Source organism: Helianthus annuus, chromosome 17, assembly GCF_002127325.2.
Source record: "Helianthus annuus cultivar XRQ/B chromosome 17, HanXRQr2.0-SUNRISE, whole genome shotgun sequence".
NCBI lineage: Eukaryota > Viridiplantae > Streptophyta > Magnoliopsida > Asterales > Asteraceae > Helianthus > Helianthus annuus.
In genome coordinates, this window is record NC_035449.2 from 18,747,738 (window position 1) to 18,775,662 (window position 27,925).

Sequence of the window (27,925 nt, forward strand, 5' to 3'; positions counted from 1 at the left end):
ATATAATATTATTATTGTTAAAATAAGTATATTTGGTAGCTACATTTCACAAAAGTAATGTGACCCCCTCCCCCTTCAAAACTTGTTTCATATCGACAAGCACCTATTTTGACCCGTTAACAATATATTGTTAACCCGTTTGTTTAACCACATATAGTCCTCAACCAGTGCACGCATATATTCTTTGAGGTCAATTTTTGGAAATCAATGGGGTCAACCGAGTTTCGGTAACAAATATTACCGTATAACACGATAAAAACTATGGAGTCGCATGACACCTCACCGATGTTCATCACTACGTGGCTTCGCCCCCGGTTACAATCCTACAAGAATATGTACCAATTCAACACATCAAAGAATCTTTGGCAGCCCTATTGTTGCATTTCCTCTTTCAAGAGGCCCATAAACTTTTGACTTTGACTCCTGTTGACTACAATTACAGCTACTGTTATTAAGATTTTGACACAAACCTTTGCACATCGGGTCGCATAGGGCGTTGATCTTTATTTCCAGATGGATCATGTCTCTTACATGCTTAGATATGTATCACTTTCTCTTAAGGAGGGAAATACAGCCAGTCATCTAAGTCAACAGACGGTTCATCATCTTCGTCTTGTTGACTTTGAACATATATTACTCCCATGTTTATGATTTCAGGCTCTTCTATCGGTTCTTCAGTTAGTAGAAGCGAGAAAGTAGAAAAAAAACACAATCGGCAGCCGGTCCACCACACCTTAATTGAACACAAAATAACCACCAGTCAATAAATCCTTCCATCCCAAATACAAGTTTTAATATCCAATAAACATCATTTCAAGTAGGGCTGCAACGAACCAAACGTTTAGCGAACAGTACGGTGGGAAGTTCGTTTGTTTAATAAATGAACAAACACAAACAAAAAAATTCGTTCGTTTAGTTTAATGATAATCTTGATGTGAGAGATTGAAGGGGTACAATATTGCTCCTTCCCAAGGTAAATCTATATCGTCAACGTCTTCTAGATCCTTCCAATCATCTTCCGTAATGTTTGCATCACTGGCGAGCTCGTAGTTGGAGTTTAATGATTCTCTTGTTATTATATTCATGCGTGTGTATAAGTTTGAAAAATCACATAGAAAAAATCCAAATTCCAGTCCGATTAGTCCCAATTAATCCCTAGCCAGTACCCCCACGGCCGAACAACTAGCACCTAGCGATTTTTATTAACAAGTTTATGATCCAATTGCATCAGCAGTTACTTTCTAAATTCAGAACTCAAAATTGAATATGGTGAAGCTTTTGAAGTCAAATTATTAGTTCTAAAACAAAAACTACAGATGGATTGCATCACAGGCTTGTATCAACATAATATTTCAATCTAAAAGCCGACTCCAATTATATAAGCAAAGTTGCAGAACTCGTTACAACTTTCACGTTGAAAATTTAAGCTGTTTATCCATTTTAGGGAATGAAAATGACGAATTATCTCTTATATTCGAAGTAATAAACAGAATAGTACTACTGCAATTGGAGCTAAATTGTTTAGAATCACAAATATACACACGACAAAGATAGAATATATTCATATCATTTTGGTCATATTCAAAAATTGTAGATTTTCTTTACAACTCAATACATAATAATCTAAACCTGTTGAGACAAGAGGACAAGCAAGCCTTGAGGACCAACTAATATTTCATTAAGAAAACTAATCAACCCAAACCAAACCACAGGTGTTACATCGACCCCACCAAGGGGTGGAATCACCTTCCGTGTAACTGTCAAAATCGGCTCTGTAGGGGCGTATGCTATTACATAAGGAAACTTCCCAACTGGAAGCTTTGGATACCATGACATCACGATTCGTATAATGAAGAGGAACGAAAATACTGATAAAAATGGCCCCAAAATGGTTATCGCCAACTTAGCTGAGCCCGGGTCCAGATCCATCAAAACCAACCTTTGCGTATTCTCTGGTATGACGACATCTGATATGTGTCTTCTGTTTAGAATTAATGCAGAAATCAGCCATAATGAATATAATAAAAGTTAAACTTGGCAAGAAGGGTGTGTTGGGTAATGGACCAAAATTCGTTTGGGTTGAAACATGTCATTTTTGGTGCTGGTTGAAATGGGCCGGGTTAGTATGGGTTGACCAGCAAACACTTCCGTGTCCTTTTTATAAATAGACAACGTGTTGCTTATGATTACATGAACAAAAATGATAAAGAAGGTTTTATGTATTACAAACAGACTTATTTTCAACCCCTTTTAGCTAAACAAACAAAATGTTTGTCCTGATTTAAAAATAAAAAAACCAACCAACATACAAGTAAATGGGTCAAAATGGCCACCTCTATTAATGGTACTCCCTCCATGCCTGGAAATTTCAACCTTTAGAGTGTTGGCATAATACCAAGCTAAGATTACCTTCTTGCCCCTATTACTACTAGTCATCGGAGGGTACTTTAGGCATTTTAACACATCAGTTGAAGTATGTATATAACTTCTAAGGCTGGAGGGTGTGGTATAAAGCCCCTAGGGGCTTTATCACGCCACGTCAGATCCACCTAGGCGCCACGTCATATGGGGGGCTTTAAAGCCCCTCCCTTTAACTTGCATGCAATGGTTTAAAGCCCCCTATTAAACAAAATTAAAAAAAAAAAGATTTTATTGGTTGAAAAGAGGTGGCCCCCACCTGCACACACCTTTAACCCTCAATTCTGCTCGTTAACACGCTGGCGGAAGGGCTATAGCCCCCCCCCCCCCCCTTTAACTGACGCGGGATGATGTATGGCGCCCCGGGGCGCTATAAAAGGTGAGGTGGCGGGGTGGCGTTAAGCCACACCTCCTGGCCTAAGTGTTGCAATTTCTGAGTAGGATGGAGGGAGTAATAATTACAAGAAAAAAAATAGGTGACAGAAAGAAAAAACTACATACATAAGTTCTCGGGAATTGATTGAAGCTGATAGAGGGATATCAATGTTAGGAACTGCAACATCTAAAGAACAAAATGCTTGATATCTTCGGACCCGCTGGTGTGGGACCCGTTTTGTTGGACATATGAATCTTTTCTGCGAAGAAAAGAGATGAATAAATCACAATTCACAACTGCTTGTAAGTGTGTATCAATCACTACATCAGTAAATTCCAAGACTATATAACATAAGCAAAGTAAGAACGAGAGTACAAAACTTTCTACATCATCGATGCTACGTTTCAGCTCAGGAACTCCGTTTTTACTCCAAAATAGATATGGCATTAAAAATTTCTGACTTCATTAAATCTTTAGGAAATACGATAAGTTGAAAAATGTGAATAAAGTCATAAACTTGCAGCAAAATTACATGTTAATATAGCTTTTTTGCGAGAAGCATTGAACAATTTGTTAGAATTTTTATTCCTAAAGTAAAATTTTGAACTATAAACTGCCCAATGTTTGTCTGATGCATAGAAACTGAATACTAAGATCCCATCAGCATTCCTTTCTTAAACTCAGGTCAATCACCCAACAAACAAATCCTGTTCCCTAGTCAATTCAAATATTTGCCACTAAAACAAATAAACAAACTGGAAACTGGTTGCTTAATCAACACACATAAACAAACAGAAACCTGCACTTGGTTGCTTCACTGAAACCAAAAATCGAAAAAGAAAAACAACAAATATGCTTACAGGGAAGAACAAATGTGATCCGACTGGAGACGCATTTAATTGCATTGGTACTGTATAACCTGCAAATCAACATAGAAAAGTAAATAAGACACAGAAGATTTGCGTTAAACGGGAGATGAATTTGCTTAACTAATGCAAGAATTACAGAGGAAGATGCAAGCCCTAATCACACCATACCTTTGGTCTGAAGTGAAAAGGAAGAAACAGCCATTGAATCCAAATTCGATTAATCGAAGGATGATGATGATAAGAAACAGGGAGAGTGGAGGAAGGTTATCCTGATTATGTACGGTCCAGGTCCACTTGGTAGCTTACATGTGTTCTGTACAATGGAATTATATATTTTTTTGTTTCTCTTATTTATATTTTCTTTTTTTTTTTTTTTTTTTTTGAAACAACTAGTTTCCTAACCGCACTCTACAAATTGAAGAGCCTCGTTGTCTCACTTTTTTGTTTAATAAGGATTGTAATCGGAATTATTTAACTTGTGTATTTATTTTGACTAAGTCGTATCAGTATTCTCGTAAACGTTATGGACCCACGGTTTTCTTTACAGTTTGGTACTTTTACTACTAAAGTAAAAATAGTAATCTATGTATACAAATTGTAATAACATGTTTGAGTAAACAAACTCTCATATTCGTCTTCATCTTCATGATTTGGTTACTTTTATGAGTTTTATCCAAAATAACCAATTTAAAATCACTTATCTAAGCCGATAACCTTCTGGTGTATTAGCAGCCTTGTGACCTTTCAAATTAGAGGTCATGAGTTCCAGTCTCATCTAGGGCAAAATTACTCTAAGTTAAGTGGTTGAGCCAGAGGTTTTATCACAGATAATATAGGTTCGTCTGCTTTCGGTCTGCTTTCGGGCTTTTATTGGTAGTTAAAAGAACTACTTATTTAAAATTAATTGTTCTACTTATATTTAATTAATCACAGAAATAAATTTTTGTGGAAAGTAAAAACTCCTGCAAAACACCCGGTTTGTGCGGCGCATCCAAAGACCCACATGAATTCTTGTAAACCCTCCCAACAAAACATCAAAACTACACACACTTGCAATAAATCCTTCTTCTTTTCTTTATACCCCTGCTGCTGCTGCTCTATTTCAAATTGTTTCACCAGACCAGATAGATTAATCCAACCCCAGTTGTCAACGGCTGACTCCAAAAGATTTCTTGAATCTTTCAACGCGGTTTCATTGGCAGATTATCATACCCTTCTTCTTGTTGCAATTAAATCCACACCACTCTGAAAGTTTCGGCCTTTATCATGGATTCGGCTTCACCGTCCTCTGTTTCACCTACAAAACAGGTAATCTTCCTCACCAAAACAGTTAAATTTGATTATCAGTTTTGTTTTGTCTGTCTATTTCTATGTGTGTTTGTTTCAGATTTTTATGTTTTGTGAGGTAGGTCAACGAGAAGACATTTAGAATAAGTTGTTATCAAACATTTTGTTGTTTTGATGATTTATTATTATTTTTTTTTTTTTGGGTAATTTTGGATTTAAATGTTCTGTTTGGGCGATTGAACATAGCTTAAAATATCTTCACATTGTTTGATGTTTGTTGGTTGGATTGTGTGGATCTATTTGACCTAATTAGATGATGTCTTGTTAACCAAGTAAAATTATAGTATAGCAAAATTTACTGATATTTGTTAATGGGAAATCTATTACTGTAGAAGGAAACAAGATTCAAAGGTTCGAATTTCGGGGTGAGCATGGTTCGGTTCATTTCGGTTCCGAACCTATAACTGATATTTTGGTTTTTAGATTTTCTTAACCGGTTTCGGTTGTAAATGTTTGGTAGGTTATTTGGAAAGATGGTTTGGTTTATTTTTGGCTTTGGAAGTAGGTGGATCAAGCTAGTTTCAATCAATAAATTCATTTATATGTTAGGTAAAGAAAATATAGCAATCCTCTTAATTTATAAAAGAGAATAAGTGACAACTGATATGTTACTTGTAAAAAATTTAACAATGGTTTTCCGACATATTACGTGTCACTTATAAATATAAACTTGGCTTTAAAAAGCGCACCTCAGGTGCAACAAGGCTCACACTCTAGGGCTTTTTCGCTCAAAGCCTAGAGTAATTACAAGAAGCCCCAAAAAGGCGTCTTTTTTGGGATTTTTTTTGGGCTTTTTGGGCCTGAGGCGTGCACCTATTGTACCTGAGGCATTTTTATGCATCTAACTGTTGTACCTTGGGTTTAATGGCTTGTACATGCAGCTAAAATCATACAAAAACCTTACTTATAGGTAGGGAAAGCTAAAAACCTATGGGATATATAATTAGCTTGCGCCTCGGGTACAAAAAACCTGCCGCTTTTGCGCTTTGCGCCTCGGTTTTAGACCTCGTCGCTTTTGTGCGCCTCTCGCTTTTTAAAACCAAGAATATAAAGGTTGGTTTTGATGTCGGTTTGGTTAATTCGGTTACATATAACATAACCGAACTGTAAAGTTCTTTTTTCTAAAATAATCGTAACTGAACCATGGTATCTCAATTGGTTCAGTTAATTCGGGTTTGGGGTTTTGGTTATTTCAGTCATGGTTTGGTTATTCGGTTTTTCTGCTCACCCTAACGTGTTACTAACATTTTGTTAATAATATTCACTACTTACAAGCTCAATTACATTTAGGAGGATGATCATGTGACATCCATAACCGAGGAACACGAGACAACTTGTTGGGGATGTGGATTGCGGCTAATTATTTCACCTTATGCACCCATTTTCAAGTGCGGTTGGTGTGGGGCCATCACTAACCACAATGCCCGTAAATACGATAACAAGTACTTTTGGTTAAGACGTTTGCGAGACCGATGCTTTGTCGTTATTCTCTTGCTATTTATGCTTTTCATTATAGGTAACTTTTTTTTAACCCATATGTGATTTTCTTAATAACTGCCTCGATGCATCATATATCATATTGGCTTCCTTTTGCAGGTAGTGGTGTTTGGGCTATATATCCGACTATCTTTTCAACGGGTTATTTTTACGGTATATTTCATATGACTGTCACGGGTATTTTGTCAATAGCCACGCTTTCAACTTATGTTCTTGCTTCATCTCGGTCACCTGGTGCACCACCGCGTATATATTGGGGCAGCTACCCAGCCATGGGTAGAAATGGACTCATGGATTACACCTTTTGTAATGTGTGTTCAAACCCGAAGTCACCTAACACTCATCATTGCCGGTCATGTGGGATGTGTGTATTGGACATGGATCATCATTGCCCATTTGTAAGTGATTTATTAACTTATGATATTGAAAACACGTATTTTCGCCATTTAGAAATTTTCATAATCACATCTACATTTGTTCAAAATGGGTGGGTTGGGCAAGAGGTCAAAACATGTAATTTTTGAACGGGTCAAGTTGACACTAGGGGTGCAAACAAGCCGAGCTACTCAGCGCAGCTCGAAAAAAAGCTTGAACGAGCCGAGCTTGAACGAGCCGAGCTTAAACGAGCTCGAGCCGGCTCGCGTGCCTAAACGAGCCCAATGTTTATTTAATTTTTCATTATTTTTACATATATATTTAAATACTAATAGTTATTATTTATTAAGTTATATAAAAACTAAATTTTATATAAAATAATAATTATAATTAATAAATAAAAAACGAGCTCAAGCTTTAAAAACTACCTAGGAGCTCGAGCTTGGGCTTTGGAAACAAAGCTCGAATCGAGCAGAGCTCGAGCTCTGGCTTTCGTAAGTTAAACGGGCTCGAGTCTGGTCGAACTCGAGCTCGGCTCGTTTTCACCCCTACTTGACACGATACGCTTTTTGTCCAAAACTTTCAACATGACAAATATGATCATAAACTGGTTTAGTAGGTCGTACGCATTAACAATACAATTTGTACCACACTCGATGTGTTCAACCCGTTTGACTAATATTATTACCATTTTATAATACAGATTGGTAATTGTGTGGGTGCTGGAAATCATAGAAGCTTCATTCTCTTCCTCATGTCAGCAGTCACCAGTACTTTCTACGTTTCAATCATATCTGCAAACATACTATATCAAATCTGGCCACCATTACGACACATTCCTTCAGTTACATTGACTTGGTCAACCATCTTCACATACCTCGCAGAAAGTGCACTCCCTTTCCTCATATCCGTAGAGTCTCTATCGATCAGAGGTTTTTTACTGATTTACCTTTTCTTCGCAAGCGTTTCTGTAGAAATCGGTTTGGCGGTGCTTTTATGGCAGCAAATTTGCTTTATATACGAAGGGAAGACGTATTTAAGTTCTCTAAGTTCAAATTCAAATGGAAATGATGAAGTTGAGGAAAAAGATTGCCAAAATATTGTTAGGTTTTTTGGTTGTTCTAACCCTGCAACAAGATATTTGCTTAGTTTCTGGAATTTTAAGAAAAGCCACAAGAAGTGAATGTAGAGGAGTGTGACATTTTTGTTTTATGTTGTTGGACTAAAAGGTGATTGTATACTAGAGATATCAGTAACTGTATGATTTTTGTATCATTTCAGTGTTTTATAGTTTATATACATCATTTATGATTTTTAAAACGTGTTTGTTAAATTCTTTTTTTTTTGAACGGCAAACCATCTATATATAGATATAGAGCCAGCAAGAAACTGGGAGAAGTACAAAGGCAAACGAAAACAGAACAGAAACAGTTGCAACATAATTGAAACATCGGAATTGATCCAGTCATCCCAAGACGGGACCGTGTTGGCTCTGTGGGAGATCCAGACGAACACATCTTCCTTGATATCTTCCACAGTCTTTTGAACCGTGATGAAGTTGCCGTCGAACACCTTTTTGTTACGAGCAATCCAAATTCTCCATATCGAGGCTAGAGCTACCTTGTGGACGATTCTTTTCCATTTCTGCGAACCGGGGGTATTCTGCAAGGACTCGAGCAGATCGCCTAGCGAGATGCATTCCGGCGGCATCGGAACTTTTATCCAGCGGAAAATATTCCACCAAATACATCGCGCAAAGAGACATGAAACAAAAATATGGTCTGGGCTCTCCAATTCATACCCGCACCTATCGCATATTAGGTAAAGGTAATTGTATTCTGTATGAGTTGATGATTACAATGGAAGAGAATATATAATGCTAATACATCAGTAAATAAGGAAATATAAATCACAAGAATTATGCCATTGCCATATATTCTCTACTTAATATGAGCCTACAATTATGCTCTAATATCCCCCCGCAAGTTGAGGACGGGGAACGACCTGCAACTTGGACCGTAAAGACTGGAAGCGTTGTGAAGATAACGGCTTAGTGAACACATCAGCAATCTGATCACTTGTGGAGATGAACTTGACATGTAGATTACCCTGAGATACCTGCTCACGAACGAAGTGATAGTCAACTTCAACATGTTTCGTGCGTGCATGGAATACTGGATTGGCAGAGAGATAGGTCGCTCCCAAATTGTCACACCAAAGAGTTGGTGACGGCTGTATATTAACACCGAGTTCTTGAAGAAGAGCCTTCAACCAAATTAATTCTGCAACGGTATCAGCAAGAGCTTTATATTCTGACTCGGTAGAGGAACGTGACACAGTTCGTTGTTTCCGTGCTGTCCAAGAGATAAGGTTCGATCCAAGATATACAGCAAATCCCCCCGTGGATCGACGATCGATAGGGCAGCCAGCCCAATCAGAGTCTGAGTATGCTTGTACCGAAGAGGATATGGAGCTGTTCCAGTCAGCATCAGTGAACGCATGGAGAAGGGAACCTGAGTTATGGCGTATGCGTAGACCCAAATCTGTTGTCCCCTTCAGGTATCGTAAGATGCGCTTTACTGCTGTCCAATGATTTTCTGTGGGTGCATGCATGAATTGGCAAACCTTGTTGACTGAGAAAGCAATGTCTGGGCGAGATAAGGTGGCATATTGTAATGCCCCAACAATCTGGCGATATTTAGTTGGATCAGATAAGAGAGGGCTGTCATTAGGCATTAGAATCTGAGAGGTGCTCATTGGTGAGTTGACTGGTTTGCAGTCTGACAAACCGGACTTCTGCATGAGATCAGATATGTATTTTTGCTGAGACAAGATGAGGTCAAGGTCATTACGAACAACCTCAATGCCCAGAAAATAATGTAGAGGACCAAGATCCTTGATGGCAAACATGGAGCTGAGACGCTGAATAATGTGACTGACAGTCTGGTCATTATTGCCGGTAATTATAATGTCATCAACATAGATAAGAGCATAGACAAGATGACCACGAGAATTGAGTATAAACAGTGAGGGGTCCGTCTTTGAGCCGTGAAAGCCAAGTTGCTGGAGTGCAGTTGTCAACCTATTAAACCAAGCCCTAGGAGCTTGCTTCAGCCCGTACAAGGACTTGTGAAGAAGGCAAACGTGATTAGGTTTGCTGGGATCAACAAAGCCTGGTGGTTGTTTCATGTACACCGTTTCCTGTAAGTCACCATGAAGAAAAGCGTTTTGTACATCCAGCTGCCTAAGCGACCACTTATGAGTAACCGCAAGAGAGAGAACCACCCTAATGGTAGTGGCTTTCACAACAGGGCTGAAAGTCTCATGATAGTCGATACCAGGTTGTTGATGAAACCCTTTGGCTACAAGACGAGCTTTGTAGCGAGTAAGTTTTCCCTGTGCATCTGTTTTTAACCTGTACACCCACTTACAATCAACCAGATTAGTATTTTTAACATAGGGGACTAAAGACCATGTTCCATTCTTATGAAGTGCATGAAACTCTTCGGCCATGGCATGACGCCACTCCGGTGATTTGTTGGCGATAGTAAAAGAGGTAGGTTCAGTAGGTTGACCAGGGAAAGTGGTGGTAAAGTAGGCTGAAGGATTGTAATGATCTGTACGTTTTGGGTTGGGGCGTAAGTTTGCAGGACGCGGTCGGGCAGGTTGGGTGATATTTTGGGAAGCTGTGGGTATGGAGTTGGTTTGGGTATTGTGTACTTGGTCTGGGACATGCTGTTGAAGGGTTTCGGTTGGGTCAGAATGGGCTGAAGAGGTTGCGGTTGGGTCAGAGTGGGCTGAAGAGGTTGCGGTTGGGCTGGAGTGGGCTGGGAAGGCTGCAGTTGAGCTGGTAGAGGCTGTTTGATGATCAGAATGGGCTGTTTGGGCAGCTGGGCAGGATTCAGGTGTGGTTTCTGGTGTAGTATATGGTGGCGGGTCAGGAAAAATTGAGGTATAGGCTGGTGGGGGTGTAGCTGGTGGTGGCGGAGCGCGAAAGGGCAAGATGTGTTCATTGAATCGGACGTGACGTGCAACATAGACACGTTCGGTTGCTGGGTCAAAGCACCGATAACCATGATGATCAGGACTGTAACCAAGGAAGACACAGGGTGCGGAACGGAAGTCCATTTTGTGACGGTTGTAAGGACGAAGGAACGGGAAGCATTGACACCCAAAGACTCGAAGAAAGGAATAGTCTGGTTTTCGGTTAAAAAGGTGTTGGTAAGGAGATTTGTTGGATGAAGTCCGGGATGGTAGACGATTAATGAGATAGGTGGCGGTGTCAAAGGCAAAGTGCCAAAAGCGTTGTGGAAGATTAGAGTGGGCAAGAAGAGCAAGTCCGGTTTCCACAACATGGCGATGTCGTCGTTCAACAGTGCCGTTTTGCTCACTGGTATGAGGGCATGAGCGGCGATGAACAATGCCTAGAGAGGTGAAGAATGGTGTAAGGTTTCGGAATTCTCCTCCCCAATCAGTTTGAACATTTTTTAGTTTTGTGCTAAATTGTCTTTCAGCCATTGATACAAAATTTTTAAAAATTGTATAGACATCAGATTTTTGTTTTAATGGATAAAGCCACATGTAACGAGAGTGATGATCAACACATAATAGAAAAAAACGATAGCCATCAATAGATAATGTGGGTGAAGGACCCCAAACATCACAATAAACTAAGTCCAAAACATGATTACTATGAAAAGCAGAAAGTTTTAAAGGTAGTTTGCATGACTTTCCCATTTGACAGGAAGAACAAAGACAAGACGATAATTTTGTTGAAACAGGTAAGGAACAACTAGAAATAAGATACTGTAAGACACGACGGTGTGGATGCCCGAGGCGATGATGCCAGATGGTGGAGGACTCTTTGGTAGCAGTGAAAGCAACTTTAGGAATGGACTTGAGTTGGGGAAGACGAATGGTGTAGAGACCCTGTTCACTTGGACCCATAAGAAGGGTAGTGTGTGTAGACTCGTCCTTCACAACAAAAAAAGAAGAGTGAAATTCAAAGAACACATCATTGTCTGAGCAAAATTTTTGTACAGAAAGTAGGTTTTGTTTAAGTTCGGGAACATGAAGGATATTGGAAAGATTAAAGGTTTTGTGTGGTGTAAAAATGTTAGATGAGCCAATATGAAAAATAGGAAGGGGTGTACCGTCGCCAACATGGAGAGAATCATTACCTTGATATGCCTCAGAGTTGTCAAGACTGGATAAGTCTGGAGAGGCATGACTGTTAGCCCCCGTGTCAGGTTTCCAAATGGCTTCATACTGTGATCCGACCTCTGAAAAATTAGCATAATTTGCCTGATGAGGCTGTTTAGATGGACCTGGCTGATTTGGGCATTGAGAAGGTATGTGACCAATACCGCACCTGTTACAATGCCCAAATACGGTATTCTGAGTGGAAGCCCAAGAGAACTGACGAGTGTTACTATTCATGTCACGGCCTCGGTAATTGTTTGAGTTCCCACGTGGACCTCCACGAGAGTTTCCCCGTCTATTACCACGGTTGTTGGAGGTTCGGGGAGCGTAGTAAGCCTGTGGCTGTGATGTATTTGAGTGATTTGGTTGGATGGGGTTTGATATTGGGTTTAGTTGATATCCGAGTTGGGTTGCAAGAAGTTGGAGGCTTTGGAGTTGGGACTGTATGTTGGCTACGGAGGAGGCAGGGTTTCCAGTGATTGTGTTAAGGGCTTGCGGGACAGCAGAGTTTTGGGTTTCAGTGTTTTTATGAATCATATAATCATGATCAGTTAAGAGACCATGAAGTTCTGAAAACTGTACCGGTGGGGAACGAGCAAGAAGGTTACCTTTCAGTCCGTTGTACTCCTCGCGAAGACCTGCGATAGCAAGCATGACCACGTCTTTGTCCTTTTGTGGTTCACCGATATTTGCAAGGGCTGTGGCGTACTCTTGAGCACGACTCAGATAATCAGCCGGGGTCTCATCTCCTTTCATAGATAGCTTCAACAGCTGTTGTTTTAGGGTGTATTCATGAGAGGCGGTTTGTGGTGCATAGGCTCGTTCAAGGGACTTCCAGACTTCTCTGGAAGTAGTTCCCTGAATGTGCTGAAAAGATGCTTCTGAAACAGTGGAGATGATAAGCATTCGGACATGAGCGTCATTGGCAATCCAGCGTGCATAGTTAGGGTTATCAGCAGCATCATTTCCTGTTGAAAGTTTGGGTGAGGGGCAAGGGATTGTGCCATCGATGTAGCCGAATAGGGAGTTGGAGAGAAGAAACGGCTCAACCATGGCCTTCCAATACCCATAGTTGTTACGATTAAGGGTGAAGGCAAATTTATGGGAATTATGGTTGGTCTTTTCTTGAGTGGTAAAAAGGGGAAGAGTAGCCATTGAAATCAGTGGATAGGAGGAGTATTTGAATGGCGGGTACTGATCTGTGGTTGCTGTTTGGTTGTTGCTGGCGGCAGTAAAAGGGCCAGAAAAGTTGAGCAGGTATTAACCTTGCTCTGATACCATATTAGGTAAAGGTAATTGTATTCTGTATGAGTTGATGATTACAATGGAAGAGAATATATAATGCTAATACATCAGTAAATAAGGAAATATAAATCACAAGAATTATGCCATTGCCATATATTCTCTACTTAATATGAGCCTACAATTATGCTCTAATATCGCACATCAGATTTGCGAGGTGAACTCCTCTGGCCGCTAACCCGATCTTCGACGCAACCCGCCCTTGTAACGCCCTCCAAGCTAGAAAGTTCGCCTTAGGAGTCGCCCAACTATTCCAAAAGAACAATTTATTTTCATGCGGTTCAACCAAAAAGTCAGAAAAGTCAACTTTGTATTTAGCTTCAGAAAAGGTCAACCCTGTTATTGCAAAGCTAACAGTGGTGAAGTGGGGTTGACGACGGTGATAAGCGTATTTTGGTCATTTCATAAAAAATTAAAGTGAGTAAATTTAACAGAGTTAGTTGGACTTAAATTGTTGCAATTGTTAATAAATTGGACTCAGATGGTTACAAATTAAAAAAAAAACAGGTACTCAATGTGTTAAACTTTTTGATTTTTTATTTAAGTAGTTAAAAACAATAAGAGACTCAAAAAGTATTTACTCTATATTATAATATAATGAAACACTATAATGTAGGATTTAAATGGAACTACAACCGGGTAGTTTACAAACATCCATTTGATCCATTCTTCTCCTAACATTCTCCGAATCAACATAATCACCTACCCCCGAAAATATGTTCGACAAAAGCACATAATCACCCGAATATCGTCTCTCCATTTCAAATATTCTACTTGTGATCCTCTTCCCCATCTCAACATTATCATAGTAGCTACATGCCCCTAGAAGTGTTCTCCAAATGACATCATTAGCCATATCTTTTGGCACCTCTAAAGCCATTTTCTCCGCGTCTTCAAGCCTCCCTGCTCTAGCCAACATGTCGATCAAGCACCCATAATGCTTGATGTCAGGCACAATACACGACTCGTTAACCATTTTTTTGAAAAAAACTAACCCTTCTTCAACTAATCCGCCATGACTACAAGCACTTATAACGCTCAAGAAAGTAACCCTATTCGGCTTCATGCCTACTTCCTCCATTCTTTTGAAACTATCCACGGCTTCTTTTGCCATACCGTGCATTGCAAACACAGTGATGATCGATGTCCATGACACTAGATTCTTTTCGTCACTTGGTATTAACTCAAAAACGCGCAATGCATTATGCACGCTACCGCATCTTGCATACACATCAATAAGAGCGTTTGTCACACGTATATCAGTCGTATAAAACCCGTTCTTCTCTCCATATGCATGAACACATTGGCATAACTCCAAAGACCCAAGATTCCAAATGGCAGGGTAAAGTGCCAAAACAGTTATTTCGGTTGGTTTGTTATTATTACAGGCTAGTGCAACCATGTGTCGAAACAATGAAACGGCTTCTTTAGGTTGATTCGCTCGTGTATACCCATCAATCATACCACTCCAAGAAACAACATTCTTGACCGGCATTACATCAAAAAACGATCTTGCTAATGTAACTTCCCCCCGTTTCGCTAACCCAGTTACCAAAACATTCCAAGTGACCAAATTTCTCAAAGGCATTTCATCGAACACCTTACGACATTCCCTTAAACACCCACAAACAACATACATATTAACCAAAGCAGTTTGCACGTATACATGACTCTGAAACCCGGTCTTGAAGACGATAGAATGGAGCTGAGAACCAGAGATGGGTAGCTCTGAATTAGCACAGGATTTGATTACGAACGCATAGGTAAAACTGTCGCCATGAAACAGAGTGGTGGGGTGGAGGTGGTGTTTGTAGAGCAAAATGGCTTCTTTGGGGGAATACCCAAGTGAGTAGTGACGGAGGATGGTGGTCCAGAGGGTAGTGGGTGGTGGTGGGTGGATTGTGGCGGTTGTAGTGACCAAGTGAGAGTGGATTTGTTGAATTGATCGGCGATTGGAGTGGTGGTTGTGTAGTAGTGATGATAGCAGACTGTAGTGGTCTTTCCTCATTGATTTGGTGGGCCGCTAGCCATGAGAGATCATCGTTTCAAGTTTCAACAGAAGCAGCAGCAGCAGCTCCGACAACACTAGAAATTGGAGATCATCGTTTTTCTTTTTTCTTTTTTTTTTTTTTTTAGAGTAAACTGCAATTTTACCCCCTGGTGCTTAGGCCAATTGGCACTCTGACCCCCCCTCTCTAAAAAAATAATTGCAATTTTACCCCCCCAACATTTGGTGTTATGTCACAATATTACCCCCTGTTAACAGTCAACGTTTGTTTGACTGTTAATAATGTGTGAAAAGTCGTTTTTACCCCTATCTTATTAATTATATAAAAAATCAAGAATCAATATAATTCATTCCTAGATTCAAGTTCATCATCATCATCAGTTCATTCTTCATTCCAATGTAAATCATTCCCAGATTCATACTCTCAAAACAAACAAACAACTCAAATCTACTAGCAAATGAAAAACAAATTGATATGTATCAATATCTCAAAAACAATATTTACATCATCATCAAGTTCCCAGATTCATCATCAAGTTCCCAGATTCTTCATCAAGTTCATCAGTTCAGTTCATCATCATCGGTTCCCCCAACACCGTCAACTGCACCACCAACTTCTTCCCCCTTCTGACCACCGCCGCCGTCAACTGCACCACCGAAATTAAAAAATTACATCAAAATCAACCAAATCATCGAAATTAATCAACAAAATCCCCAAATTATTTCAACATACAAGTAAAATTAAACTCAGTTGTCTCCATATTACATTAAAATCAACAGAAATTAATCAAGAAAATCCCTAAATTATAACATACAATGATTCTAACGGAAAAACGTTACGCGTTAATTAACATTGTTTGTGATTGCAGAGTGAAGGAAGGCACTTACTGTAGATCTGATTTGTTTGTGATAGATATATGAGTGAGGTGCAGAGAAAGTGATAACGCCGATGGAGGTGCTTGTGGATCTTCAGATCTGTTACTGTGAAGATGATGAGGTTCAGATCTGTTCGCCAATGGAGGTTCTTGTGGATCTTCAGATCTGTTACTGTGATAGATATATGAGTGAGATGCAGAGAAGATGATGAGGTTCAGATCTGTTCTTGTGGGTTGAAGGAAGAAGGGGGTGGGTGGTTGCGGTGGGGGAGGAGCGGCGGCTAGTGGTGGAGGAGCGGTAAAACGCCGATGGAGGTTCAGATCTGTTACTTGAAGATGATGATGATAATTTGAAGATGATGATGATGGATTGTGAGTTATTTGAAGATGATGATGATGATGATAATTTTATTTTATAAATAATAATAATAATAATAATAATAATAATAATAATAATAATAATAAATATAGGGTAAGATTACCAAAATACCCTTACCTATAAGGGTCACACTACCGTTGACTGACGCCGAGGGGTAAACTTGCGACATAACACCAAACGTTGGGGGGTAAAATTGCAATTATTTCCTTAGGGGGGTCAGAGTGCCAATTGGCCTAAACCCCAGGGGGTAAAATTGCAGTTTACTTTTTTTTAATTTTTAGAGTTAAATGCCATTTTAGGCCCAGTCGGTTGGATCATTTTGCCAGTTTAGTCCAAAGGTTTCACTTTTCTCCTGTGAGTCCAAAAAGATTTCACCGTTGCCATTTTAGTCCACTGAATTAACTTTATTCATTTTTTCTATTAACCAGAAGGACAATTCGGTCATTTTATATGTAATTCTGTTAACTAGAAAGACAATCCGGTCATATAAAATGACCGAATCGCCATTCTCGTTAATAGAAATAATTGATGAAATTAACTCAGTGAACTAAAATGGGAACAGTGAAACCTTTTTTGACCCACATGTGAAAAATGAAACATTTGGACCAAACTGGCAAAATGACTCAAACCACAGGGACTAAAATGGCATTTAACTCTAATTTTTGTTTGATTATATTATATTTTTTACTTTTACTTGTTTCTCAGTGTTTTGACAGGTTTTATGTCAGTATGACGCACTAGGTTTTATAAAACCGATGAACAGTTTTAAAACTGATCCGATCAGTGAACCAGTAAAACGGTTGGTTTGATTAATGTTCCTGTTTTTAAAACATTGCTTACGTCTACACATTTTTATGTGGTTTAAGGTTGCTCAGGTAGTGCGGCTACACCACCGCAAGGCGTGTAGATAGCGGTTGCGGGTAGAACTACATGATGAGGGTAGTGTGATGTAGCCGATGGTTTTGTGGGTTTTTCATGCAAGGGTATTTGTGGGTTGAAAGATGGCACCCCTCCCTATAGGGTACTCGTGATGTTAAATGTGTTGGCATTTTTTTATTCAGTGTATTGAGGGTATTTAGGGTTGTGCCCCAAGTACCTTAATTGTTGTTATATAATCTTATGTATAAATGTGTTAGAACATTTTGTGGTCATTTTAAATGCCACAAGCTCTTGGCAAGCTGATAAAAGGCAATTAGGTGTGCCCACACCAAACTACCTTTGTGATCGTAGCTAGCTAAGCTAAAACTCGATTATAATTTAACTCGAGCTAGTTGACTCATATCAACTTTCAAGGTGCATAATTTAACTCGAGCTAGTTTAGGGATGTTCACGAGCCGATCCAAACCGAGCGGTCCTTTGCTCGTGCTTGGCTCGTTTACAACCGAGCGAAATCCAAACCGAGCATATTCGAGCGTGTAATTTTCCCAGCGAGCGGTGAGTGACGAGTAATTTGGACAACCATAGATTTAACATGTTTCCTTCGATGTCTCCGCTATCGGGTCACGAATAAGGTCCAACTGTCCGAGGATGACACTAAGATTGAGATTGGATCTTGCGACGATGAAGCTCTGGTTGAGGCAGATGAGGCAATGAATATACAACAAAGAACAATTGTCGCATTGTGGCGTATGATGAGAGCGAGAGACGATTGATCAGAGAAAGATGTCAATTTTTTTATTGGTTTGATTAGTTAGTATGGGTAAATATAATTGTATATTTGAGTATAGTGGTCCAAATCTAATAGAACGGTATGTATAAAATATGAATATATATGTAATTTGTTTGTGCATATGTAATTATATATGTAATAAATTAATTAAATTTAATTCGAGCCGAACCGAGCCGAGCAGACCTTTGCTCATGCTTGGCTCGTTTGCAAACCGAACCAAACCGAGCAAGCATATTCCAAGCGTTTTCAGAGCGATCGGCGAGAGAGCAATGAGCGGCGTGCAATGTAAAAGTGCTAAGCTAGTTGACTCATTATTGTTAATTTACTTTTATATAATTGGTAGGTTGGCATTGTGTTATTGAAGACTTGTATAAGTTGTAATTGTTCTTAACTTGTTAACTTGTTATTTGAGACTTGTATAAAGAAAACATACAAAACCACTAAAAAAAAGCCAAGGTTGATGTTGGCTCGGCTTTGCTCGCTAAAGTAAACAGCCCTAACCCAACTCGGCTTCTTGTTATATCTATCTTGAGGGTTCATCTGAGCTTGAAGAGGACAAATGGGCACTTTTTGCAAACTTGACCAAACTTCATGGGCTTCTATAGATCTAACCAAAAGATATAAACCACAAAATACAACTACATAAAAACCTGGAGATAAGGTGACCAGGTGCACCAGAAGATGGGATACTGCATTTCTGGAAGCTTAACATCATTACATCCTTCAAATCCAACACACAACAAATCACTCAACTTCTCCAAATACACTCTTTCTGCCTCCATCCAAAGAAACCATATCCCACTGGTATTTGACTATTTTCTACTACTTGTATGTTTAATTCAAGCGGGTTCATCTTTCCCCGTCTGTGAAAACTCACGGGCCCACCAATACCTTGCTAACCTATTGTGTTCAGATAGGAAAGAAGGTAGGAAAAAGGCTGATACGAATATCAACCGCAGAAGGGAAATGGCAAGGAAACTGGAATGCTGACTATAACTTCTCGCTTCGAGACCTACGGTTAGATGATTTAGTCGAAGCCGGTGATCCTAACGATTCACGGGTCCTCGTGTCTCTAACAATTCATAGGGTCAGTCTCCTTTTTTATTATATTGTGAAAACATGATTATGGGAATGGGTTATAAGATATGTATATAGTTTTTTACCAGCATGCAGGCTTTGGGCTTTCTGTTGATGGGAAAATTGATACGGCTTTTACTAGAAAGTGTAGCAACTGTTCTTTGCCTTACTGCAGACAGGTATTCTGTTAATCTGTTTCTTGCATGTTGTTGTTACACTTGAAATTTGTGTTATTGAATATTGATTCGGTCGGTTTTCAGATTACTACAAACTTCAATGTGTGGGTCCTACCGAGTAACAAAGATGGTGACTCTAATCAGCTACCTGAAATTGGAGGCGACGATCCATCAGTACTTCTCTTTCTATAAATATACAGATATACATACACACATATATATACAGATATACATACATAGGATTGTAAGTATAAGAAGATTAAAGACACTGGTATTGTGCAGGTCATCTATGTGAAACCAGGATGTGAAGCAGATCTCGACTCGTTAATACAGGACACAGTTAGGCTCACCACTTCTGTGAATGTAAGAACTGTTTGCCCTAAAAATAGTCTATGTTTGACTTTTTAGTGTTAGATAATATTGTGGTTGTTAAGGAACTTTGATAACTATATTGTCATATAAGAAGTATTATATAAAAAATGAAATAAAAAGATAACACCTAGTTGAGAATACAAAATTAAAGTTGGAATTTTTAGAGAGGCAAGAGAGGTAAGAAAGAGTTTAAACAGGATCTTTGTTATTTCTGTGTTTGCAGGAAACCTGTTCAGATGTTTGTGAGAAATCAGAACTCGGGTTAAAGCGTAAGTAATTAGCAGTGAAATTTTGAATAAGCGAAAGCTACATTAGGGGTGTGAATTTCTGACACTGCATGAACCTAACATGAAATTTGTGGGCTTGGATTAGTCTAAACGGGTTTGGGTCAATTCCGGGTCAAAGTAGCATACATGTTTAGCTAAACAGGTCGTGTTCAAGTCGGCCTAACATGTTTGCAGAATGGCCCATTCAACCTGTTAATTTTTATAAAAAAAAAAAAAAAAAAAAAAGTGTTTTGTATTATAATTTATACTGATTCAATATTTATGGCAGCATTTAAAAGAGAAATATGAATTTGGTTTTATAGTTTAAACATAATGAACATATATACTTGTATATTTGGTTGTAAATTTGGAATTTTCAAGTATTAATGTGCAAAAATAAAATATGAAATACAACTTTGGGTCAAATGGGTCGTGTACTCGTGTTCAAGTCAACCCATGAAAACTTGTGTCATGTTCGGGTTCATTTGTCTGACACAATTTTCGGATTCATGTCGTGTTCGGATCCGTGTTAAACTTCGGATCCGTGTCGGGTTCGCCCTTCAACCCACAAACACAGCCCAATAACACTCCTAAGCTACATTATATTTATAGAGAACTTCCATTTGCAGATATTAGCAAGGCAAAGGCTCCAACTGTGGATAAGAGGTGGTCCAAGTTACTTGAGCTAAAGAACTCATATCAATAAACATAACACATCAATATGGTTAGTCATTCATTATCGTAGTAAACCTTATATTCAAATGAAATTGATGTTACAGACAGATAACATTTATCTAACCTTTCAGTTCTGCAGAAGATCTATGTGAAGCCCTAAAACTGATCCGAGCATCGTTTCAAACTACAAGAACACGAGAATACTTTTTGTTTATTTATTTCTTTTCAGGATGCAATGTTGTCATTTGTATAAATCTTCTCGGGTTGGCCCCTTTCATCTTGTTACTGTATCTGCAACACATATACAAAAATACTCCATAGACAATAAATAATTGGATATTTGGATATCTGCTAGTAGTCTATCTACCTTGCATAATCTCCAAACAATTAAATACAATAAACAAAGACGAAATACGATTTTTAAACAAACTGGAAAGAAGGATGATAAGTAATATCCAACACTTTTAAAATTATCTATTTAAAATGAATCAAAGATCCTGAAAACAAAAATGAAATAACTTGATCTTATGTACAGCTCTTAGATGTAACAAGTTGTCGATTTAACCATTAAAAGATTGTGTAGGTTTAAACTCAATTGAGAATTAATCAAACCAGTGACATCATGTCGTAGGCCAATCAAACTGCTGCGCTGTTCCGTTAATTACATCCCATGATCCATCAGCAATCTCGTCAAATAGTTGGTTCCAATCCCACGTAGAGTACCCCACAAAAAACCAGTAGTCAGTCATAGACCGATTATGTAACTTTATATTTTGGATTAAACTAATTGTGGCTAATTGGTCAAGGAAGTAGACATCTGGTAGCACTTCAGGTTGTTCGTCTTTGAATGATTGTCGAGTTAAACAAACAAGAGGCAGTTCACGTGTTATAACAGGACCACCGTAAGATAGTGGTGCGTGTTTCAGGGAATCCAACCCCTCTTCAAGTGATGAAATGGAATCCCAACTGATACGCCTGTTGATTATCAGACCTTGAAAGCCAGTAGTTTGATTTACTTTGACTATGAGAATTTTCGATCTGGCAAACGGATATACACTAGCAAGTTTTTGTGTTGCAACAAGTATAGAACCAGGTGTTATTTCATGTCCAGATCCACTGGTATCATATGGTACGCGTGGCCCGATGTTCTCGTTAACAATTCCTAACTTCTGGGTCTGGGTTCGGTCTTTTAGTAGAATCTCGTGTTTTTCCTCATGAATAACATGATCTGATACATCCTTAAATGGCTCCTCACCCCAAGCTCCGTACTCAGCTTGAGTCCATAAAGTACCTACATCAGCAAAGAAAATATATAAATCCAAATAAAATTTGAATTAGAGTAAAATGCCATTTTTGTCCCTAAGGTTTGGCCAGTTTTGCGACTTTCGTCCAAAGGTTTGTTTTTCCACATCCGGATCCAAAAGGTTTTATTTGGATTTATATAGATGTGGAAAAACAAACCTTTGGACGAAAGTCGCAAAACTGGCCAAACCTTAGGGACGAAAATGACATTTTACTCTTTGAGTTATAATAACCTATAATCAATAAGATGATAACTTGCTGAGGAATTCATAGGTATTAAACATTGAGTTAGTCTTCCGGAAATGGTTTGGTTTGATAGTTAAAATAGAACAACAGAAATAAGATTGGCGAATAATTTCTAATTACCTCGCTCCTTATAAATCCAGTGAGAATTGCCACCTTGATCAGCGATAAATTTAATAATATTAAATACGGATAATTCTCCCTCGTACAAAATCGCTTCCTTCCTTTCTGCTGGATACAACAGCAGAGATGGGTAAAGATCCCTCTGCACATTGAGAGCACATCAATATGGATAATTCTTTTATAATGATACAATTATTGATGCATTTTAATAATAGGCTATTGTAATACATACATACATATACAATATGTATAATATAACAAGATTAAGGAAAAACAAGTACCGTAGTCAATGATTTCAGTAGCAAACTACAGTCATTTTCAATGCAATCCATCATATAGATCACCGGGAGCTTCATTATGATGTCATTAATACCATCTGCAGCAGATTTAAACTTCATTAGCAACATGATTGCATTGTTCATGTAGCCAAAGGCATGGCAATTATATATAGGAAGTCATACATAACTAAAAATGGAAATCAACAATATACAGACCGATAGTATAATACTATAATAGCCCTATAAACAATCCTTTATTCGTCATAGTATATTGTTTTGATTGATCAAACTACTGTAACAAATGACACAAAAAAAGATCAACAAGACTGGGTAAGACCGTAAAGAAGAATAAGAACAAATGAGTGAAAAGAAAAAAGAAGTAAAAGGGTAATATTTCGTTAGGAATTACCGATTCCTGATGAGGATTGCTTATTCCTAAATTGACGTTTCTCCATATCGCCATAACCCTTGAACACACGGTAAACTTCACGAAGAACAAGTTCCGTTCTCAGACAAAATCCACACCAGCTACTAGTAAAAAGAACCAATACGTCTTTCTTCCATGCAGAGTCAACACTAACCGAACCAGAGTGGTTACCAACAACCAACTCCATAAACTTAAGAGAATTAACACGCGGTATAGGATCAACCTCATGAAAATCTTGATTGACAAACGGTGGACGTAAGGCCTCCTTAGATTCATGAACAAGAGACTTGGACCGTTGATATGGTAGAAGACTTCCATTAAGAAACATGTGAAAAAAACCGGATACAGAAGAATAGCCAAAATCGTCCTCTTCAGAATAGACGTAGTGTTGATGTGAAATAGGATCAATAATCACTAATGAAGGGATGTTTGTAACCCCGGTTAACGCTTCGAGTAACCGGAATTGTCCATCAATAAAGAAAAATGACCCGTTGGACCCCTTTGACCCCTTTTCAACTTCCTCGTTTTCAAATTTGGCAACTGACTGAACACTTGTATCAACCGAAATCGTCTCATCATCCACATGTGACACCTGATCGTTTTCTTTCATAGATGGTTCCGTCGGTTTATCATCAGACTGAACGTTTTCCGACATTGTGATATCAATATCATCAGAGAGAAGCTGGAAGCCGACGTCTTTAGCAAGTGAACTCAGTTTTCTTTGTTTCTTCTGCTGAAGAACATATGCCAAGACATCTTGCAAGGAATTACCTTGCAAATTCGAAGCAATATCATCAAAAGTAATATGCTTACCCTCGTTCATGGTTATGATAGTAATCTTATCTTTCAACGAAGTTACCTTTTGAGATGACGTTGACATCTCCAATTTAGGATGGTGGAAAACGGTTTTCGAAAGATGAGCTTGATTGAAAACATTTTGATCATCCGATGGAACGTGATGATGCAGTGCTAGTTCTCGTAAAACCGTAAGAGATTCCTCGCTCTTTCTTCTAATTTCTAATGAATCGGATGATCTGTCGATGAAAAGGAGTACCGATGACCTATCTGATGGTAAACCAGGGTCAAAATCATACTCATCACCTTTAAGCTGCACGGAAATCAAAAAATCAGCACAAGGTGATGACCTATCTGATGGCTAATAGGGCTGCAAACGAACTGTTCATGAACACTTATCTAACAGGATTTTCTGTTAGCGTTCGTTCATCAAGGAAATGAACGTGTTTGTGTTAATTTTAGGTACCAGCGAACGCAAACGATCGTTCATGAACACAAATGAATGCAAAGGTACATAAATAAGCGTTCATTTAACATAAACGAACGCAAACAAACATTATGTAGATCCATCCAAAATGTACTAACCCAATTATCCAAACATGCTTGACATAATCTTCATCACATAATATCATAAAATAATGTCTCAAAAAATTATCATGTTAAACTTGAAGCCTTCATTTAATCCACCCAAAATAAACTTGAAGTCTTCGTTTAATCCACTCAAAATAATAGTTAATCAAAATACGTGAAGTAATATTAGTATGTAATACACTATTATCTATTAAAAAATTATTAGTGGGAATTTTGGAGTACTTAAATCAAAAATAAAAGTTAAAAACCCTAATGAACTATCAAACACAAACGAACATGTTACCGAACATACACGAACATAACTGAATGAACGCGGCTCTATTCATGTTCGTTTGTTTAACAAAACGAAAAAAATTTCTTGTTCGTGATCGTTCATATATTAAACAAAGAACACAAACGAACTGTTCATGAACTGTTCGCTGAACATTTGGTTCGTTTGCAACCCTAATGACTAATATTTGTAACATTCATAGCTCTTCAAACATGCTAGATGATATAGAGAATGATAAAAGGAGAAAGAATAAAAACTTGCCTCCATAACCGGTGATGAATCAATCTCTATAATTCTTTTTAAATCACTTCCACCTTTAAAAACCTTAGTACAGCTAGGGCATCCAGTAGAGTATAGCATGATTAACCACGAACCGGTATCGGCAACACCTAGAGATGAAAGTAATGATCTCTCAGACACTAAACCGAACTTTAACCGTTCAGGTGGCAGAAAGAATTCTCCGACAAAACTAGTAAAATTGTATAGCGAAGACTCAAACATCTGGAACTCCTCAAAACTGCAGGATGATGGATCTCCATCACTTGATCCCGTTTTCTTAGCCTCCAGAAAATCACTCTCGTTGAGAGGAATAAATTCATTAAGCCCAGGAAGCCCATTAAACTGATCGTCAACGTTGCAAGTAATCTTTTCATTTTCCATCCCCTGTTTCAAAAAATATATATATTTTGATATTACTATCAGTGCCTTTTTATTTTATTTTTTTGGCATAATTATGTGGAATTAGAAACTACCATCCACCTGATTCTTCTTCCCGTCAATCTCACTTGTTTCATCGTGTTCTCCAAATAAAGTTGTTCTAAGAGAAACACCTGCACGTATATGCCGGTTATTTGTCTCCTAATACAGAGGATTCTAGTTGCTACTTTGAAAAGACATCATCACTTAGACTTGTGTATGTGTGTATGTCTTGAGGTGGAAAACTGAGTGGTTGGGCAACGGCTCAAAACTGTAATTATAGGTGTGTGTCGGTCAGGTTGTCCCAAAACACTTTTAGTCGAAAAAAGAATCATTTCAAGTAAATTCTATTGTGAGAAATATGATTAAGAAATATATGTTCTTTTTTACCAACGTACTAATAATAAAACGATGTAGGAGGTTTTATGCATCAAAAAAAACACTTCGGGAGAACTTTGACCCATTTGACCCGTTTCGTTGAAGCTATTCTTTTTGTGCGTGAGAGTTAAAACATAATCCAAATCTGGCACCTCCGATTTATGCATACAGAAATATAAGAGATGCCATATTAAACATTCATATAACACAGATGTCAACAGAAATATAAGAGATGCCATATTAAACCTCCAACCGTCACAATTTGTGTTGTTAATTTAGTTTTACTCTACAAAAAAAAGTGAAAACAGTAGGGAACTAATACCAGATGAGTGATCAGATCCATTATTCATGACTTTGGCCATCAGTTTGGGTGTCCATCCACAAAACTCAAGAACAAGTAAAGCTTTGTCGGTTGACTTAAGGAATGTTGTTAGGTCCTCTGTGGTTGATAAAGGCTTAAGGGGGGTATCTTCAGGCGAAAGTGACATAAGATAACGAACAGATGATAATATGTTCTGAACCCGCAGTGTTCCTTGATACTTGTATGGAAAAGAATGGCGGTAACATATAATATTAATTTCCATTTTAGCACCCAGAGCATTTGCCAACGTCTTATCATGATTTTTATGAACGAGCATCAACTTTAGAGTATCAAATTCCTCTTTCTTTTTAGTGACCGTGTGGGCTAATTCTTTCATAAGAGATCGTGCCTCACCAGACCCTGGGCATTAAAGTGAGACCTATCAGATTTGTGATAGCATTTAGCATTGAATAATTTAAACTAATCTTTTTAATATCCAAATTTCAAACACACACGTCAGACGTGCATTTATGTACAAACATTTCAACACACGTGAATACAACTAGTCATGTTAAGTTAACGCATTGCCGTGTGCTAACTCAAATATGAGATTAAACAAATTCTCTTCCGCCTCTATAAGCATTCGTGGTTGCGTTCCAAACTTGCCAACACCAGCCTAATTAGTTATAAAGTGAAATTATTATATGACAGTCATAATGTGTTGCTTCCAGTCTAATTTAGTCTATATCTGACTGAGCTTATTCACTCCTTGCGACCTTTATACAATCAAGTTAAACCAGCCCTATCTCAACCTAATCCAGATCCTCATCACTGCTTAACTTACCAACAATAACAATACACACATTATCTTTCGCCAAAGACATTAAGCAGACAACTCATATGTTGTAAAGCACATTGCATCGAGTTAACCGCTCATACAACCGGTCCTCATATCAAATCATATTAGTAAAACAAGACTAAACCTTTGTCCTTCCACATTTCAACATAAACCCTGGGCAAAACACTTTCATAAATCACTGATCCATCCTTACAACAACACTCTAAAGTATATGTTGTATATGTTGCATATGTTTATATTCAACTTCACACTCCATATAAATTCTAACATTCCTCTTCAAATCTGACAATTGATATAACTCAAAGCTCAATTTTATTTCCAGTACAGCAATCAATATATAAACACCTAACATATCAATTTACCTAGAAATTTCAAGCGTTAACTTTATAACATAAACAATTTCAGTAGAGATTTAAGTAAAGGAATGATTACATGGCACGGTGACGATGAGGATCAAATGAGGATTTAGGCGAATTTGAGATGAGAAATTGTATTTGGTGAGAATCTGCCATTCTTCTATGCTGCTGCCGGAGTCGGAACGCACCGATTGGATTGAAAATGATAAGAAGATGAGGAGGATCACCGGAAGTAGATTCAGAGCCGCCGGGGGATTTGTCATTAGTGACGGAAAGAAAAAACTGTGACTGAAGATGACCTCGTTTGCTTCAGGATGAAGACCATCAGCCTGATTGCCCGTAGTGTGATTTGTTTGGATCCGGATACCCGACTTGTTTTTTTCTTATTGTTTATTCAAAACTTTAATCCTATCTCGCTTGCT

At 38.3% G+C, this 27,925-nt stretch overlaps 5 protein-coding genes across 11 annotated transcripts; 2 read left to right on the plus strand and 3 right to left on the minus strand.

Annotated features, from left to right (window-relative positions):
• Window positions 1-1,536: 1,536 nt before the first annotated feature.
• Window positions 1,537-3,986, minus strand: LOC110921993 (protein COFACTOR ASSEMBLY OF COMPLEX C SUBUNIT B CCB3, chloroplastic). Of its 4 annotated transcripts, none has more exons than XM_022166327.2 (4): window positions 3,832-3,986; window positions 3,655-3,713; window positions 2,920-3,053; window positions 1,537-1,978 (listed from the first exon to the last, which is right to left on the minus strand). In XM_022166327.2, the coding sequence occupies exons 1-4, from the start codon at window positions 3,863-3,865 to the stop codon at window positions 1,624-1,626; spliced, it is 582 nt and encodes a 193-aa protein (XP_022022019.1). In that variant the 5' UTR covers window positions 3,866-3,986; the 3' UTR covers window positions 1,537-1,623. The 4 variants fall into 4 exon arrangements, with proteins under 4 accessions (XP_022022019.1, XP_022022017.1, XP_022022018.1 ...); XM_022166325.2 differs by having other exon boundaries at window positions 1,537-1,981; XM_022166326.2 differs by having other exon boundaries at window positions 3,655-3,716; window positions 3,832-3,983.
• A 630-nt stretch (window positions 3,987-4,616) lies between these two features.
• LOC110921572 (protein S-acyltransferase 11) lies at window positions 4,617-8,195 on the plus strand. Its single transcript, XM_022165922.2, has 4 exons — window positions 4,617-4,971; window positions 6,301-6,526; window positions 6,607-6,905; window positions 7,586-8,195. The coding sequence occupies exons 1-4, from the start codon at window positions 4,930-4,932 to the stop codon at window positions 8,063-8,065; spliced, it is 1,047 nt and encodes a 348-aa protein (XP_022021614.1). The 5' UTR covers window positions 4,617-4,929; the 3' UTR covers window positions 8,066-8,195.
• Window positions 8,196-13,945: 5,750 nt separating this feature from the next.
• On the minus strand, window positions 13,946-15,490 carry LOC110923317 (pentatricopeptide repeat-containing protein At1g09220, mitochondrial). Its single transcript, XM_022167445.2, has one exon. The coding sequence runs from the start codon at window positions 15,392-15,394 to the stop codon at window positions 14,006-14,008; it is 1,389 nt and encodes a 462-aa protein (XP_022023137.1). The 5' UTR covers window positions 15,395-15,490; the 3' UTR covers window positions 13,946-14,005.
• A 3,470-nt stretch (window positions 15,491-18,960) lies between these two features.
• On the plus strand, window positions 18,961-21,230 carry LOC110922846 (large ribosomal RNA subunit accumulation protein YCED homolog 2, chloroplastic). 2 transcript variants are annotated; one of them, XM_022167048.2, is made up of 8 exons: window positions 18,961-19,121; window positions 19,231-19,404; window positions 19,484-19,573; window positions 19,655-19,744; window positions 19,853-19,933; window positions 20,166-20,211; window positions 20,838-20,932; window positions 21,023-21,230. In XM_022167048.2, the coding sequence occupies exons 1-7, from the start codon at window positions 18,999-19,001 to the stop codon at window positions 20,912-20,914; spliced, it is 681 nt and encodes a 226-aa protein (XP_022022740.1). In that variant the 5' UTR covers window positions 18,961-18,998; the 3' UTR covers window positions 20,915-20,932; window positions 21,023-21,230. The 2 variants fall into 2 exon arrangements, with proteins under 2 accessions (XP_022022740.1, XP_022022739.1); XM_022167047.2 differs by having other exon boundaries at window positions 21,015-21,222.
• Window positions 21,231-21,327: 97 nt separating this feature from the next.
• LOC110922845 lies at window positions 21,328-27,920 on the minus strand. Of its 3 annotated transcripts, none has more exons than XM_022167044.2 (8): window positions 27,580-27,920; window positions 26,310-26,708; window positions 25,673-25,743; window positions 25,175-25,576; window positions 23,239-24,364; window positions 22,833-22,927; window positions 22,552-22,693; window positions 21,328-22,174 (listed from the first exon to the last, which is right to left on the minus strand). In XM_022167044.2, exons 1-8 carry the CDS (start codon window positions 27,764-27,766, stop codon window positions 21,504-21,506), a joined length of 3,093 nt encoding a protein of 1,030 aa, XP_022022736.1. In that variant the 5' UTR covers window positions 27,767-27,920; the 3' UTR covers window positions 21,328-21,503. The 3 variants fall into 3 exon arrangements, with proteins under 3 accessions (XP_022022736.1, XP_022022738.1, XP_022022737.1); XM_022167046.2 differs by having other exon boundaries at window positions 25,666-25,743; window positions 27,580-27,819; XM_022167045.2 differs by having other exon boundaries at window positions 26,310-26,727; window positions 27,580-27,710.
• Between the last annotated feature and the right edge of the window lie 5 nt (window positions 27,921-27,925).

What these genes read in the sequence shown, in the direction of transcription:
- LOC110921993 (XM_022166324.2), bottom strand. Translation starts at nt 3,865, where the DNA reads ATGGCTGTTTCTTCCTTTTCACTTCAGACCAAAG. An exon ending in GATCACATTTGTTCTTCCCT is followed by an intron (nt 3,054 to 3,654) that starts GTAAGCATATTT and finishes TTTTCTTCGCAG; the next exon opens with AAAAGATTCATATGTCCAAC. An exon ending in ATCAATTCCCGAGAACTTAT is followed by an intron (nt 1,982 to 2,919) that starts GTATGTAGTTTT and finishes AATTCTAAACAG; the next exon opens with AAGACACATATCAGATGTCG.
- LOC110921572 (XM_022165922.2), top strand. Translation starts at nt 4,930, where the DNA reads ATGGATTCGGCTTCACCGTCCTCTGTTTCACCTACAAAACAG. An exon ending in CTGTTTCACCTACAAAACAG is followed by an intron (nt 4,972 to 6,300) that starts GTAATCTTCCTC and finishes AATTACATTTAG; the next exon opens with GAGGATGATCATGTGACATC. An exon ending in ATTTATGCTTTTCATTATAG is followed by an intron (nt 6,527 to 6,606) that starts GTAACTTTTTTT and finishes TTCCTTTTGCAG; the next exon opens with GTAGTGGTGTTTGGGCTATA.
- LOC110923317 (XM_022167445.2), bottom strand. Translation starts at nt 15,394, where the DNA reads ATGAGGAAAGACCACTACAGTCTGCTATCATCACTACTACACAACCAC.
- LOC110922846 (XM_022167048.2), top strand. Translation starts at nt 18,999, where the DNA reads ATGGGATACTGCATTTCTGGAAGCTTAACATCATTACATCCTTCAAAT. An exon ending in AAAGAAACCATATCCCACTG is followed by an intron (nt 19,122 to 19,230) that starts GTATTTGACTAT and finishes TATTGTGTTCAG; the next exon opens with ATAGGAAAGAAGGTAGGAAA. An exon ending in GGCTCACCACTTCTGTGAAT is followed by an intron (nt 19,934 to 20,165) that starts GTAAGAACTGTT and finishes CTGTGTTTGCAG; the next exon opens with GAAACCTGTTCAGATGTTTG.
- LOC110922845 (XM_022167044.2), bottom strand. Translation starts at nt 27,766, where the DNA reads ATGACAAATCCCCCGGCGGCTCTGAATCTACTTCCGGTGATCCTCCTC. An exon ending in TTGACGGGAAGAAGAATCAG is followed by an intron (nt 25,577 to 25,672) that starts GTGGATGGTAGT and finishes TTTTTGAAACAG; the next exon opens with GGGATGGAAAATGAAAAGAT. An exon ending in CTGGATTTATAAGGAGCGAG is followed by an intron (nt 22,175 to 22,551) that starts GTAATTAGAAAT and finishes TTGCTGATGTAG; the next exon opens with GTACTTTATGGACTCAAGCT.